This window comes from Pectinophora gossypiella, chromosome 1, assembly GCF_024362695.1.
Source record: "Pectinophora gossypiella chromosome 1, ilPecGoss1.1, whole genome shotgun sequence".
Classification (NCBI taxonomy): domain Eukaryota; kingdom Metazoa; phylum Arthropoda; class Insecta; order Lepidoptera; family Gelechiidae; genus Pectinophora; species Pectinophora gossypiella.
This window is the reverse complement of record NC_065404.1, coordinates 1,030,313-1,046,967: the sequence shown is the minus strand read 5'-3', so window position 1 is coordinate 1,046,967 and position 16,655 is coordinate 1,030,313. Positions and strand designations below refer to the sequence as shown.

Here is a 16,655-nt window from a genome sequence, read left to right as displayed (position 1 = left end):
AGTGCAAGAACTACCGTGGCATTAGCCTTCTCAGTGTCGTTGGTAAACTGTATGCGAAAGTACTGATTGAACGTGTGATGAAAGAAACAGAGGAGAAAATTTGGAACGTACAAGCGGGATTTAGAAGAGGTATGGGATGCATGGATCAGGTCTTCTCTCTTCGATGCATCGCCGAAAAACAACTGGCAGTTCATCAGAAGGTATTCTGTGCCTTTATAGATTTAGAGAAGGCCTATGATAGAGTGGTGAGAGATGAACTGTGGTGTGTACTATCCGAGTATGGGTTGGACGGCAACCTGATACGCGCACTGAAGTCTTTGTATAAGGGTTCTAGTGCGTGTGTCAGAGTTAATGGCGCTCTGTCTTCCTGGTTCGACATCTCTGTTGGTGTCAGGCAGGGATGCGTGGCGTCACCATGGCTGTTTAATTTATTCATGGATAGTTGTCTGAATGAATTGAAAGAATCTGTGAGTGGGGTAAGAATGGGGGAGTTGCTTCTGAAGTGCCTCCTGTATGCTGATGATCAAGTTCTTGTAGCATCATCGGCGGAGGATCTTCAGTACATGGTATCTCTAATGGTAGATGAATTACAAAAGAAGGGTATGAGAGTGAATGTTAATAAGACGAAAGTTTTGGTGATGGAAAGAGAAGAAAATGTGTCTGAGTGTAGAATTATGATTGGGAATGAAATGGTAGAACAAGTGAATGAATTTGTGTATTTGGGTACTATGTTTACAAGGGATGGTAAATGTGATGAAGATATAGAAAGGAGAGTGAGATTGGGTAATTCAGTGAATGGGGCAATGCACGCAGTTGTTAGTAGCCAATGTATCTCGCAAGATGCGAGGATGGCTGTTCACAATGCAGTGCTTGTCCCTACGCTGAAGTACGGTAGTGAATGTTGGGTATGGCAGAAGAAGCATGAAAGTAGGATCAATGCCGTAGAAATGAGGTCTTTGCGTAGCATCTGCGGTGTGAAGTTGAGTGATAGAGTGAGAAACAGTGTGATAAGACAGAGATGTGGTGTAAAAGACGATATAGTGACTAGGATTGAGAAGGGAATGTTAGGTTGGTTTGGACACGTAGAGCGGATGAAGGATAATAGGATTGCAAAAGCGGTATATAAAGCGAAAGTTGATGGTAGGGCTGGCAGAGGAAGACCGAGAAGGACTTATGATGACCAAATTGGAGATGTCCTTAGAAAAGGTTCAATACGATCTACTCTGAACCGGCGTGCGTGTATGAAGCGATTGATGAATGTGGAGGAAGCAAGAGAAGTGTGTCAGGATCGAAGCAAATGGAATTCTATAGTCTCTGCTTACCCCGGTGGGAAATAGGCGTGAGTTTATGTATGTATAAACATAAAGTAGATAGAAATAAAAGCATAATGTACCTCAAATGAAGCTGTATATACTCGTATTACAAATACAATTGGTTTGCCGACAAAGAGAACACGGAAATCATATTAAGGCAGAATGTATTAGAGAAATAATAATATTCCGTTCCGAAACCTGTCAAGTGTGAGAGCGACTTAGGCTGATTGTCCCGAACACGTCTGTTGCTTGACAGATCCTTTTACCTTTTATTTGGAAATAAAAAAGAAATCGATTAAGTGAGTTAGGATTGACGTACAGTTTTCTACAAGTTTCGTTAACATGAAATCTAATATTCTTTTGACCAGAGAAACCAATCGTAGTAGGCAAGTCGATCGTTTGACGACAGAGTACGTTATTACTTTGTATTGGCGGTATTTCCGGATCGCTACGACCTTCAAACCTTCAATAAAAGAGCGTACTTCCGTCTGAAAGACCAGCAACGCACTTGTAAACCCCCCTTGGTGTTGTGTGGGTTTCCATGGGCGGCGGATAATTGCTTATCATCAGACGATCCATCTCCACTTTTGCCCTCTATTTTATATAAAAACGTATTGTAGTTTTTCATTCTCAGTAATTTATAATACTGCACAAATACAAATAAATCTATGATATATATTACAAGACGGGAAGACAACAGATGGACTAAGGTTGTTACTGAATGGTGGCCAAGGGATGGTTGCAAAATCTACGCATACCACTGGCCCGTTAAGCCGTTGGTCCCGGTTACTTTTTACTGATGTAAGTATCGTTATATGAGCCATATTAGGGGACTTTGGCGGCTCAATTATGACCCTGACACCAGACAAGACATCCGATAAGAAGAAGACCGGCCCGTGTAAAAGAGAGGAAGCCTGTACCCAGCAGTGAGTGGACACAGACTGATTAGATTGATAGATTGCTTTCATATATATATAATTATGAAAGCAAAAGGTCACTCATCCGTGGACACTCTCTCATCACAAAATCTCAGAAACTACAAGTTCCAGGAGTCTCTAATTTAGAATGGAGCTTCTTTTTAAGACGTAGGTGCTCACTAACACGGGATTTTGTGAAATTTAACCCCTAAAGTGCTAGAATAAAGTGGCAAAGTTTGTTAGAAACTTCTATTTTTAATAGTAGGGTTTCGCGTGAATGAAGTCGCTAGTAACAGCTAGTAACAAATAAATACAAAGCGCCTATTGGAAGAATAAATGAGTCTGTCACGTATAGTACTCAGATTGGGTCCCCAATTGTTTCGCATCAACAAAGCCTCTCCGATATCAGACACATGTCTATGGAATTCGAGCACAGTATAATTTGATGTATAGTAGTCGTATGTTATCTGTTATATTACCCTTCCAAATTATGTACACCCAGCCGCTTGTCACGCCGAGTGAGGTATTCGGGTCATTGATAATATTGCAGCATAGTTGAGGTAAACTTTGTTTAGAACGTAGAGCAAATGGCAGCTGAATAATTCATGATTATAGTCTGTAATCTATAATTACACTAGTCAATCAAAAATGAATCAACACAATTAACATTCAGGTTTCAACACTTTCACATCTTAAATACGAGACCACTTAACGGGGAAGCTACTTTTCAACACCCAGCTAAGCTCAAAGCTGATCACATGACAAACAGAAACACTCAAAGTAAAGACTGATTTTATAATTTATAACCCGTTCCTAACTCAAAGACTTACCTTCATCTAAAGTTACTTCATCAACTCAAACAGCACAATGGTACATACGTTCTTAATTTAAAATGTATTTGTGACGACAATGCTCATATACGCGTACACCCCTTCCGCCGAGTTTAGCGGTCCGTTCCTCATATTTCATGTTTCCACCCGACGGGACCTATTGTGCTTGCTGTATTTTTCGGGGTTGCTACATGATTGTTTAAAATCATGGACCGTGTGCCCTTTGATAAGATTTATATATTGCTTCTGACACTTAATTTCGTTCGCCTTCGCTTCTAGATGCGAGGTTTTTCCCCAGCTTTTTTCTTGGTAGATTTACTTTAGCGTCAGAGGTGTTTGTATTAAATTCTTGATCAACAGTCGATTCAATGTCTCGGCTTTCTGTCTGAGCAGAAATAAGATTGTACCAGACTGTTATTGAAACTATAAAAATATTTTTATAGCACACTAATAATTTCGTCGCTATTAGATTCAATAATTTTAAAAATAGAAGATATTTTTTCATTTAAAAATCATGAATATATTATATAATGTAAATATATTATGTTACTTTCGTGCAGTAAATAATTGTGTATTTTTTGATTATTTATTTATTAATTCTTAATACCAAATATCGTAAGCAATATTGTATTATGTTTAAGTCCTTCTAATTCGTTTGATAAAGATCTTAACAAGGCTTTCAGTCTCATCTCTCAAACAAATTAGGAAGGAATTCGCTCATTAGCTGACTTCTCCAGAAATCCCGGCGGTATCACCGCACTCTTGGCTCTAATTGATACATACCTAATTAAGCTGACGGACGGTTTTCACAAAGCGAACCTGCATCTACCTGTGGTAATTTCATTTTGTATGAAGGCTCGTTTACATTGAAATTCATACCAGACGTGCTATTTACTAATAACATAAAAGTAGTCGATAAAAATGAGCTCACTAAAAATGAAATCATTTTGCGATCCCTACTTTGGATAGGACATTACAGGCTAATCACCTGATTGTCCAAAAGTAAGATGATCCGTGCTTCGGAAAGCACGTTAAGCCGTTGCTCCCGGTTACTACTTACTGATGTAATGTAATAGCTCAATAATAACCCTGACATCAGGGCTGATGAGGTTGGTAATTTACCTCACTACCTACACAATAGAAGAAGAAGCTAATTATCATACAACCTATAATTGGTCTAACAGCTTGGTGAAGTGGAGGTACTTAGTTCTTGCAAAGGATGTACCTCTGACTTCCCCATCCAAATATAATGATATAGAGTTTATGTTACATTGATAGATAGATAGATAGATAGATAGATAATACGTTTATTTTGGACAACATTACAAGTAGGTTACAAACAATCAGTAAAACATACAGCAATTATTAAATACATATAAGAGATAATCTTAAATACAGACATAAATGTATATTACGGTCACGAGCATTAATATGTATACACTTTGGTACCATGTCACATTAACTTTTTTGACAAATGGAACTGTAAGTCTCACTAAATGTCAAATATGTTAGTGTGACAGAGTCCTAAAGTGGGTACATTATATTGCTCATGAGTGTACAAAACCTGTGAACGAAGAAAAGTTTTATAATATTGTAACTTGCCCAACAGAAGCAAAGATATGCCGTTATGATTTAATCCTTGATTAAAATTGCTTAAGTAGTGTCTAGTCTCAAAGTATAGAATCCATTTTTCAAAATCCAGCTTAATTACTGCCACAGAAAGTCTTGCCCAACAAAGCATTACTAATACGTCAAGCCGAGAAAGAAACCCGGAGCCCCAAGGTCGAAGCCGTACTTATAATTCCCCTCACAGTCGCCCCGGATAGTTCCCGGCCCAAGGGAAGCACCGAGCATCGGATTAAATTTCGCACTCGTTCTGTGACACGATGATATTTGTATTCCTTGGCCTTGTTAGCTTTGTCCTATGTAACGTCGAATATTTGCATGTGAAAAATTATATAAAGTGATGGTTTGTTTGTATTTTTAAGCAACTACGGCGAAGCAAAAATGAGGCTCTCATACACACACACCACCTTCATAACGGATACATCTACCACCATCATGGCATCGCATAATATTTACAGCTAGGTTTTAGCTGTAAATAATAAACGTATTGTCAATGGTAAAACCACCAGGCACTTGCATTAAAATGCTAATGGATTAAAACTTTTTGACAAAATTTTTTTTACCAACATCTAAACGCTCCATAGGTCTTAACAAATATCATGTCTATTCAATATCACTCGATTGCTTCAGATGGGTCTTTGATTAGAGCACCAAACACATTATTCTAAGGCCGACGTTGTTTTAGTCGCCTCTACAGATAATTTTGTTCATCGTCTATAGCGTTTAGGTAGGTAATTATAAAAGTATTATAAGGTAGGAAAGTATTAAAATAACCATTTTGAATTTAGATTCAGTAATTTAGACATTAGACAGCCAAATTACTGAATTGTATTACAATATATTATATTAGAATAACGGCCTTAGACGTTCTTAAAATATATAATATATACACCACGAACGTCTAAGGTCTTGTGGCGATGTATTTCGTAGGTTGTGAGAAACTGCAGTAGTTTAAGGCGAATGAAACGTTTATTATGTTAAAATTGTCGATTCAAAGTGTATGTCCAATTATTTTACCTACTGAAAAATATATTTTTGAATTTGAATAATTCTGGGCTGTTACATCTCTATCGTCCTTTTACTAAAATCTTTCAACCAGTATGTCGATTCTGGTTTTACTATTAAGCTTACAAAAATAACTACCCTCATAATTCTTTCATAATATCCGTATAAAAAACTCTATGGTTCAGAAATTACACTGCGGAAAAATTTGCATTAATATTATGTTTTGTACGAGTATTTCATGTCTTACGCTTGAAAGGGCCTCAATTTGAGACTCAATGGTTATAAACCGGCAAAGTTCGCATGACTGTTGCAAATTACAATCGACTACAGTTAGTCTAACAGTTTGAAATGGTCGCTTTCGATGTTAGGAAACGCTTTGAAGTGGCCGGCTACTATTAGGGAGAAATGCGGAAGTATTTTTGGTGTACATGTGAATTCATAGGTTTTTTCTTTGTGTTCGACATACCTAAACCATAACTAACATACCTGGTGTATTGAAAAAAATATTGAAAAGAAGAGAGTTCTCTATAATAAACTTCAAAGTCGGTTCTTATCTCATAATCTCCCTAATAACACCTTACCCGACCTGAAGATTTGATAGGTCCGGTTTTTTACAGAATCCACTGCCTTTCCAACCCGCAAAAGTATAACCAGCCCGGTACAGTTAAAGTCACATACTCCGAAACACATTTCTTTGGAATTTCGGTTTCCTTACGATGTTTTCCTTCGTCGATGAGCACGTGATAATCACTTACGATCCAAACATGAATTTGAAAATCATTAGTTTAGGCCCGTGCTGGGCTTCCTGCACTTGCATTCGCACTTGCGATCTCATAATGACACTCAAACTTTCTTCCAACCCGGCTACCACGGCTCCTAACTAACGGTTCCTCTTTACATCTTCTTCTATCGTGTGGGTTGTGAAGTAGATTACCAACCTCATCAACCCTGGTGTCAGGGTTACTCTTGACCCACCAAAGGCCCCTGACATGACTCATGTACTTACATCAGTAAGTAGTAACCGGGACCAACGGTTTAACGTGCCTTCCGAAGCACGGATCGTCTTACTTTCGGACAATCTGGTGATCAGCCTGTAATGTCCTAAGCAAACTAGGGATCACAAAGTGATTTTTGTGATATGTCCCCACCGGGATTCGAACCCAGGCGGAGATCCCAACGCTCAACCACTGGACCACGGAGGCCGTCCTCTTCTCTGATTGTTAGAAGAGGTTTGTTGTGGCATGAATACTGTGTCATTATTCAAGCAGTTAGCCTGAAGGAAAACAAAGTGTTTCACTTTACCCGTTTAATTTGAAGTCTGGAACTACATTTATTCGTTCAAATTGCACGTTAGATCTAAAACAAAATGACATAGCGAAATTGAAACTTGAGCCGAGGTAATACTCGCACGCTCTCGTAATAGTAGCCTGATAGCTATCAACACGAGAGGTATTAGGCAAATTAATAGTTAAACGCCACTGCTGTTATTTAGCCTTAATACTCGTACATTTTAAGTCGATTTCCTTCCTACTCTATGGTAATATGCTGAAATTGTACGGAGTTAGGACTCGGCATACGACCACGGGTATCTTCCAAGCATCAGTATTCGGAAGAATTACAGATAAATGTACCTATTTTCTAATTTTTTACAGCGTGATTTTTCCATGTTCGGGTTTTAGTTTTTAAACTTGTATCCTTTTTCTAACCTTCTTACTTCCAAATAACAAATCTAGTATTGTTTGTGTGTTAAAATAAGTCTTAAAATAAATCTTCTGTTTCAGTAACTTCTGCGTTCTGCACATAATACTTACAGCACTATTTTTTTATTTTATTTTTTTTTAAGATTTTTATTTTATATTTTATATTTTTTTTTATGTTTTATTTTATATTTATATTATTTAAATATACAAATCATATAACGGGGTAACCAATTGCAAATAATCCATTTACAAAAGTAAAATTGAAAGCAAGAATACAAACACCATCAACATCATTTAGAACTTTCAAAAAGTTTGCACTTTTTATTCAAATTCTGCAATACAATACAAATATACCTACTTTATTGCACACAACATACAAAAGAAGATTTACACAAAACATTCACGAAAGATACAGTACAATCTGGCGACCTAGTTGCTAAGCAGCAATTTCTTCCTGGTAACCAGTGGTAAAAAAGAAACATTTATCATAATTTCTACCTTTCTTTGTAAACGTATTGTTTACAATCGGATACTCCCTGGCCGCACCCATTACCTAGCCTTCTCTACATATAAATGCCGAGAAAATAGACATGAAACAATAAATAAATTGATATTTTGTATCAACAAAATGGGGTGAATCACAGCAATCTCTCTCAAAAAAATAAACATATTACTTACTTCACTTATTAATTATAATATATCAATGTTACGCTTTTATTTTACTTTTATATTTGTATTACAATTTGTGTTCCTTAAGAACTCTGAACTTAATTGCAAAATAAAATAAAATAAAGGAACTACCAACATAAGCGGTAAAATATATTGTATAATTAAGAATGGCTACGGAGCGAATCCTGTTGTCACAGGTGTTTTTGCACTTACTAGCAGGCTCCAACCCTGATTTTTGTTAATTAAGGTTATTGTAAACGAAATAAACTTTTTTTAAGTGCTGGAAAGAGTTGAAGAAAGGAGAAACACAATGATGACTATAGAGAACCGGAGAGGAAATATGATTGGCCACCTGATATGACACGATTCATTTATGACATCATAGAAGGAAAAATTGAAGGATAGGAGAACATTTATGAAACAAATAAAAGAAAAAGCGCAGGTCGTGTCGTATCAGGAGGTGAAGGATTTGGCGGGAAGAAGAGAGGAATGGCGTTTACTCCACCGACAAGAGCGCAGCTCTTAAATAAAGAGAGAGATTTTTTTTAATCTCAGTGGTTGACATTTTCTCTGAACACTGTAAAAGCAACCTAATTTGAAAATGAAAATAAAGTTCTAAAGCCCGTATAAAAAGCAGTCATCTTCCTAATGTATTTCTCAAGCTATTCCCTAGACTGGAAAGTTGGATGTCGTTTGTCTGACCACAGCCAGCCCAGGCATTTAGCTGCGCATTTGTTAGGCGACCGCAAATTACGCAAGCTCTCTTCACACTCGGGAATAACTAGTATTTATAGAGGTGGCTTAAAACCAGCATTTAGGAGAAAGAAAGGCCAAAACGTTAATTACACTTAACATCATAATTCAAATTCATAAATATCTTTATTCAGTAGGTAACATAGTTACACTTTGAATCGTCAATTTTACATAAGGAACGTCTCATCCGCCAAAAACTATAGCAGCCGCCTAAAATTAATCTAAGTTGTGATCCGTGCCTTATCTAACATAACATAAGCCGACGAATATATCCCGACTGGGGTAGTCAGAGGTACACCCATCGCGAAACCAACTAAGTACCCACACCTAACCAAGCGAGATCAATGTGATAGTTAGTGAGCCGTATCGCCACGTGAGTGTAAATTGCACTTAATATAGGTTAAAAACTCTTTGGTGCAACCGGGGTTCCAAACGGCGCTCCCCGTTTGAGAAGCAAGCCAGTGAACATTGACTATTCATCGTCTGATTCAAGTTAAATGTCCAGTATTGTAGAAATATACTCAAAACTCGACTTATTGACGTTGTCGATTTTACAATACATTATGTACGGTCACGAGTACTAATATGTATATACTTTGAAACCACGTCACATTGACTTTTTTGACAAATTAAACCGTAAGTCTTATTAAATATCAAATATGATAGTGCGACAGGGTTCTAAAGTGGGTACATGATATTGCTTATGACTGTACCTGTAGTGTATTGCCATCTCACGTTCGTCACATCTGAATACGGAAGCTTCTCTCACTTTGAAGTCGCAGGTCGAGTCCCAGGTCTAAGCCAATAATGTTTGAATTTGTTTTCCAATTCATATTATTATTAAATAATAAAATATTATTACGTAAATAGCGGTGAAGGAAAACATCATGAGCAAACCAGCATTCACGAGAAATGCGTTTCAGAGGTGTGTTATTCCATTCACGGGTTGGCAGGTCAGACAGGCAGTCGCTTCTGAAAATCCAACCTGTCAAATCGATAACGCTAGGAAGATGATAAATCTTTGTCGGATATTTTGTAATAATATACCTGTTATCTTTCTTGTGTGTGTGTGTGTGTGTGTGTGTGTGTGTGTGTATGTGTGTGTTATTTATATTTTTTCATGTATGTGTGTGCAATAAAGTATTATTTAATTTAATTTATATCATAGAAAGTTAAACTTAATTATGCAGGTAACTAGAACAGAGCGGACCCCGTGAGAAACGCGATAATGCTGAGAAGATGATGATTTCCCGTTATGAACCCATCTAAGACTTAAACATTGCATTCAAATCAACTTATTCAACTACTAAGTTTCAGAGAGATTTCCATTTCCTATCTATTCAGTCATCGTTAGTTTCAGTTCAAAGGTCTGTAAGTATAACTTAGAAGTTTTATTCAATCTGAAAGCATAGGTAATCTCAGTCTGAATAGAGTTACGTTGGAATTTTCTCTTCTTTTCTTTGCTCTTCTATTCTGTCATCATTAGTGAACGGAATGACGGGTTTTAACAAGACGTCGTTATCCGTTACATCGATAAGGTTACATATTGAATACAGTCGCCTGTTGTCGTTAGGCGACTTTTAAACTCCAAGAAAATACGATCAAAGAGGGAATAGAATTAGTATAACATTTTAAAGTGCAGCTACGGAATTCTTGTATGCATCCTTATGTACATTCGGTTCGTTTTGAAGTAGAGTTCTTGCGAAATTTAGTAGCGGAGTCGACTTTGGACTACCTTTAATATGTACAAATGTAAGGTTTTATTTATTTTCATAATATCTGTGGGATTTTTTGCCTTTTTACTGGCAACACTAATTGGTAGAGAGAGAACTTGGCAGGGCGCAAGCACTCGAAAGGCAGTCTTGTTTGGACGATCGAAGTGATCGGACGTCAAAAAGATTCTGTCAGTGCTGTATGTAGTAATTGAAGAATATAATTTATACAAGTGTACATTGTGGTTTGTTTTACTGAGATATCCTATACGAAGTAGGTACAAAAGCCTTCGTGGTCTAGAGGTTAGAGCGTCGAGCTCACGATCTGGAGGTCCAGGTTCGATTTCCGATGGGGATATTGTCGAAATCACTTTTTGAGACTTTTTATGTTTGGCAAGGATTGTCCTGTAAAAAGTAAGGTTCAGAGGGTAAGTTAAGCGGTTGGTGCCGGCTATTAGCCGCAAAAACGTCTTCTGAAACCCGCAGTCGAGCAGCGTGGTGGAGTATGCTCCACCTCCGGTTGATTAAAGAGACGTACCTATATAGGCTTTATCATCACCTTCACCAGCCCATTAACGTCCCCACTGTTGGGGCACGGGCCTTCTCTATGGATGGATAGGGAGATCGGGCCTTAAACCACCACGCGGGCACAGTGCGGATTGGTGGTTACTAACGACTGCTGATGCAGCCGGGACCAACGGCTTAACGTGCCTTCCGAAGCACGTAGGAGCTCGACATGAAAACTTTTTTTTGTGGTCACCCATCCTATGACCGGCCTTTGCGAAAGTTGCTTAACTTCAACAATCGCAGACCGAGCGAGTTTACCGCTGCGCCACCGAGCTCCTTAAACCTCTCGTTATGACAAAAATCCTTTTATCGCTCTTATGTGCCCTGTATCCGAGCTCAAAATAACTTGTACTTAAAACCCGGTAATAATTTCGAACAACTTTGGATGCTTCATGAAACTGAATATTCTCTAGCAGCAGGTCCATAGTAATAACGATGAAAGGCTCATATAAACACGTGTCCTGGACACTTTGCGTCTGTTTTCCGTCTCATTATGATACATTAATCGCTGTCAAGTGACGTCCCGGACTCCAAAGCGGGACATGAGCCCCATCATGGCGGGTTACGGGACAATAAATGAGACGATGAAGCATGACGTTATTTATGATCTTATTTAAGAGTATTACTTGATAAAGTGGGTTTTATGTATTTGGTAGTATCGACAGAAGTTGCATGTCTACTCACACCCCATTATCGTACCATCGTTTCCAGGTGGTTTATATAGTGTCTAAGAGGCACTCAAACCTATTTGACTCACCACACACTCAAAAACGCACACACACTTACACCTACTCACACACACATTCTCCCACACAAATCCACACACACACACACACACGCACGCACGCACGCACACACAAACACACACACAAACACCCACACAAACACACACAAACACACACACACACACACACAACCGCACACACATCTCAGCATGTTACAACTTACAGTCTTTCTAATAAAAATAAAAAATACTTCTGTTTTTAAAGTTAAAAATAAACCGAATATAAATACCGAATTGTGCTCTACCTATTTTTGCCAAGACCACACTTTTAATATAAACAACATAAGCTCACGTCTATATCCCAATGGGTGTATCTACTCAAAGGTACTATCCATCGCAACATGAACTAAGTACCCACACCTTAAAACAAGCTTGTGTTAGACCAACGTGATAGGTGGTGAGCCGTATTCTAATATATTATTTGGTAATCAAACGATTTACATTACCTCTCTCCCAAGCCCGGAAGTTTACTAGGTAATTAAAACATCAGCTGCTCGCGACTGAGTTTCCTAATTCATTAATCGTCATCAGGGTATGTCCCGTCTTGTCCCAGAAGTCCCGCATTCGGGACAAAGCAATTAGCTCTAATGGACACAGAGCAGACTCACTAATGGAATAGCAGGACGTTTTATTACGCTGTAATTTTTTATATTCATATTTTTTCTTGTTTATTACATTTTTGTTTATGAAAGAATATCTAAAAGGCACATATACGAGTACGATACATTAAGTAAATTATTTTTTTTTAATTTAATGCCCTATTTTGCGTGAGTGTAGTAAGGTAATTCAAAAGTACCGCAACAGAGTAAAGTTATTAACCTTCATACATCACGAGCCAAGTTTATCATCTATCGACTCGTGACTGAGTTCTGTTTACTTCTGTATAGATATTGTGTACCAACATAACATAACATAACAAATACTTTATTGCACAAACAGGAAAAAACAAAAGAGAAACGTATACATACACAATTACACAACGTATATACGATCTCGACAGCAGCACCAAACAGCTCGCGACACCAAACACTTCAGGATCCCGATACCGACCACGCCGGCGTGGTCGACGATTTCCCTCAATCAGCGCTTATTGCTATCGACCCGCTAGGGTCGATTAATTCTTTCAAATGTTTTTCCTCTCAAACGACGCCGTGAGCCGAGGTTCGCGCCCAACGTTGTACCGGGTGAGAGCCTTCAGCGTTCCCCATTTGTCCGGCCAAATAGTTAATGCCATCTACAGCAAATCTACAATAAGTCACGTCAAAAAAAAATGTACCAACGTAGTCGATACACATTTCGGAGCAGCTACGTTTTACCAAAGAGGCTGCAGCGTCTGGGAATCACTGAAATATTGGGAACTTACCCGTTCAGTGTACGTACGTCTCTAATCCAGCGTCTGCGCTCACCAGCTCGGCGGTGGGGTCCAGGCGGGCACGTGTCTCATAAGCAGGAGTCGGGGATTTAACCAATTTCGTTATTTACACGTAAAAATGTACCACACCTTTATATGAAAAGTCAGTTATGATTTTTAACACTCATGGCGTCAAGATATTTGACTATTTTTGAATAAATTAGACTTTTGCTTCGGAGCAGATGTTGCAACCCCGTTATGCCTCGTCCTCTCTGACGTCGATTTCGTCACCGCCGTGCAGGAAGTCATACGGGCTTATGATTGGAGGGAGCGTATGAGTGTCGCATACTAGACACTCTGCGATTGGATGAAATTCCAACAATAAATCAGTGGTCCAGATTGCTGCGTATGAAAACCTACTTACTAGAATAGCGGGAAAATTTGAATTTCGAATAAGGAATGCGAATACGAAGCAGATATATGCTTATTTACAAGCTGTAATTGTAATTTTAAAAATGTTCCATTTTTGACCCGTGGGGTTGAATTTGGCAAAATCCCGTCCTAATGAGCGCCTACGTCGCGTCCTAAATAAAACCTCCATACACAATTTGAGACTCCTAGCAGTAGTAGTTTCTGAGATTTCGTGAAGAGTGTGTCAGTCAGAGTGAGTGACCTTTCGCTTTTATATATCATCGCGATTTCGCGAACTGACGTATCTACAATTCCACCTTTTGCAATTGTAAATGAGACGCAAATCACTTCAGCAAAAAATACATGGTTACAGGATATACAGGGTTACCCAAAAGTTCACGTTCAAAATGAAAAATCACATAGAGGATCTAATTGGCTACCAGAAACACCCCCATGTTTGCTCAGCTATTATTTACGGCTTAGAAGATATGACCCATTTTGTACCTTTCTATTGATTAGTGAGCTTTATGTGACGAGGAGCTCGGTGGCGCAGCGGTAAACGCATTAGGTCTGCGATTGTCGAAGATAAGCAACTTTCGCAAAGGCCGGTCATAGGATGGGGTGACCACAAAAAAAAAGTTTTCATCTCGAGCTTCGGAAGGCACGTTAAGCCGTTGGTCCCAGCTGCATTAGCAGTTGTTAATAACTACCAATCCGCACTTGGTCCGCGTGGTGATTTAAGGTCCGATCTTCCTATCCATCCATAGGGAAGCACCGTGCCCCAGCAATGGGGACGTTAATGGGCTGATGATGATGTGATAAAGATAATGAAAGTGATTTATACTAACTGCAAACAACAAGCAATATTGTAATCTAATAAAAAAGCTGAAGTAAGTACCTATGTATCGGAGACGCAGTTATTTTCAATTCCAATACATCGTAAGCGAAATTCTATTGGTTATCTAACAATATATTTGTCACTGTCGTATATGTTTATTGAAACAAGGCGATAGGTTTTCATAAGATGATTGCTTTTTGGGGATCCAATACGTTATAAACTATATCTAAGAAATATGGAGGAGCTCGGTGGCGCAGCGGTAAACGCGCTCGGTCTTCGATTGTTGAAGTTAAGCAACTTTCGCAAAGGCCGGTCATAGGATGGGTGACCACAAAAAAAAAGTTTTCATCTCGAGCTCCTCCGTGCTTCGGAAGGCACGCTAAGCCGTTGGTCCTGGCTGCATTAGCCGAGAGTCCTTAATAACCATCAATCCGCACTGGGCCCGCGTGATGGTTTAAGGCCCGATCTCCCTATCCATCCACAGGGAAGGCCCGTGCCCCAGCAGTGGGGACGTTAATGACCTGATGATGATGACGATGATGATGAAGAAATATAAATCATATCATCCGTACTAATATTATAAATGGGAAAGTATATGTGTCTATTTGTTTGTCCGTCTTTCACGGCAAAACGGAGCGACGAATTGACGTGATTTTTTAAGTGGAGATAGTTGAAGATATGGAGAGTAACATAGGCTATATTTAATCTCTTTCTAACCCCTTACTTCCCTTAAATGGGAGGTGGCAATTTGTATGGAGCATTCCGCAATTTCAAGATAGAAAGCCTCCAATTGTTATGCGGACTATTTGTGACTAACAAAAAAATCGTGCATCATTTTTTTGGGGAAATCTGCCCCTAACGCCTTCAAAGAGGGGGTGAAATTTTACATGGGACTTTTCGCAGTTTTCAAGATAGGAAGCTAAATTTTGGTACATTAGCATTGTGGAAGTTGCATGTATTATCTACACGTTATCAGAAAAAGAGAAGCCTTTAGTCTCTTTAAAAAAACTGTATGGTTAGTATTGCCAATAATAACATAACATAACAAATACTTTATTGCACAAACAGGAAAAAACAAAATACAAAACAAAAGAAATAGAATTAGTACAATAGGCGGCCTTATTGCTAAGTAGCAATCTTTTCCAGGCAACCTTTAAGTATAGGAGATATTGAATATTATGTAATATAGCGGGATAGTGCAGCATGGGAATACTACTACATCAATCAATACTTCATCATCATTCTTTTAAGAGCCACGCTCTTTTCGGTGTAGCATTCTCCATCCTTGTCTATCAAAGGCCAATTCTTTGACTTCTTTATAAGACACGACGTTCGCTATCTCTTTAATCTGTTCCATTTAAGCTTTCTTTCGTCTTCCTCCTAGTCTCTTTCCTTCTATCTTTCTTTCTATGACGTTTTTAAGGTATTCGTCGTGTCTTATTAAGTGTCCAACACAGATGCGCGTGTACGATAATGTCAATGTGTAGTGTCTGTGTAAAACGAAGTTGTTTGTATGAAGTGGTAGGGGTGTGCTTAAGAATGGAGAAGCCACAAAATATGGTGTAACAAGGAAATAAGTTAAAAGTAAACTAACGCCTATATCCGGTCTGGTAATAGGCTCTTCGATCGAAGCAGCTACACGCGATTATGTAAGGCCTAGAAAAGCTAGCACAGCACTTAAATCTTGACTTAACCATATACAAGGCCCCAGACTCACAGACCAATGAAGCGTATCGAACATGACGGGATTTTAGGGATCCTCAATAGCTGGGGAAACCTTATGTTCCATTTCTCTACGTATATTTTGTACTTTTTACCGGCTTCAAAAATGGAGGAGGTTCTCAATTCGACCGTATATTTTTTTTTATACACATGTTATGCGGAATAAATATGTTTTCTTTCTTTCTTTGTTCTTCTTGTATGACCATGTAGTAAATGTTATTTGAACCTGAGGCATTATTTATATTCTATTTAAAATTCAAACGTTTTAATACAAGAACATCAATCATATCATCTCCCTAGCGTTATCCTGTTTTTCACAGGGTCCGCTTACCTAACCTGAAGATTTCACAGGTCCAGTTTTTTTTACAGAAACAGAAGCAGGAAAACCAGCTCATTACAGGTCAGGTCACATACCTCCGAATATGCATTTCTCGGGAATGTGGATTTCTACACGATG

The 16,655-nt window shown here is 38.5% G+C and overlaps 2 protein-coding genes across 2 annotated transcripts in view; one reads left to right on the top strand and one right to left on the bottom strand.

Annotated features, from left to right (window-relative positions):
* The window catches only part of LOC126368684 (nephrin), a 760,982-nt gene that overhangs the window by 444,996 nt on the left and 299,331 nt on the right, over positions 1–16,655 (bottom strand). The gene's annotated exons all lie outside the window — the stretch shown is intronic.
* LOC126370141 (uncharacterized) overlaps positions 273–16,655 on the top strand; it is a 179,646-nt gene continuing 163,263 nt past the window's right edge. The window contains exon 1 of the mRNA XM_050014929.1: positions 273–1,068. Coding sequence (XP_049870886.1) covers positions 435–1,068 — 634 coding nt within the window. The 5' untranslated portion in view covers positions 273–434. The remainder of the gene's footprint in view (positions 1,069–16,655) is intronic.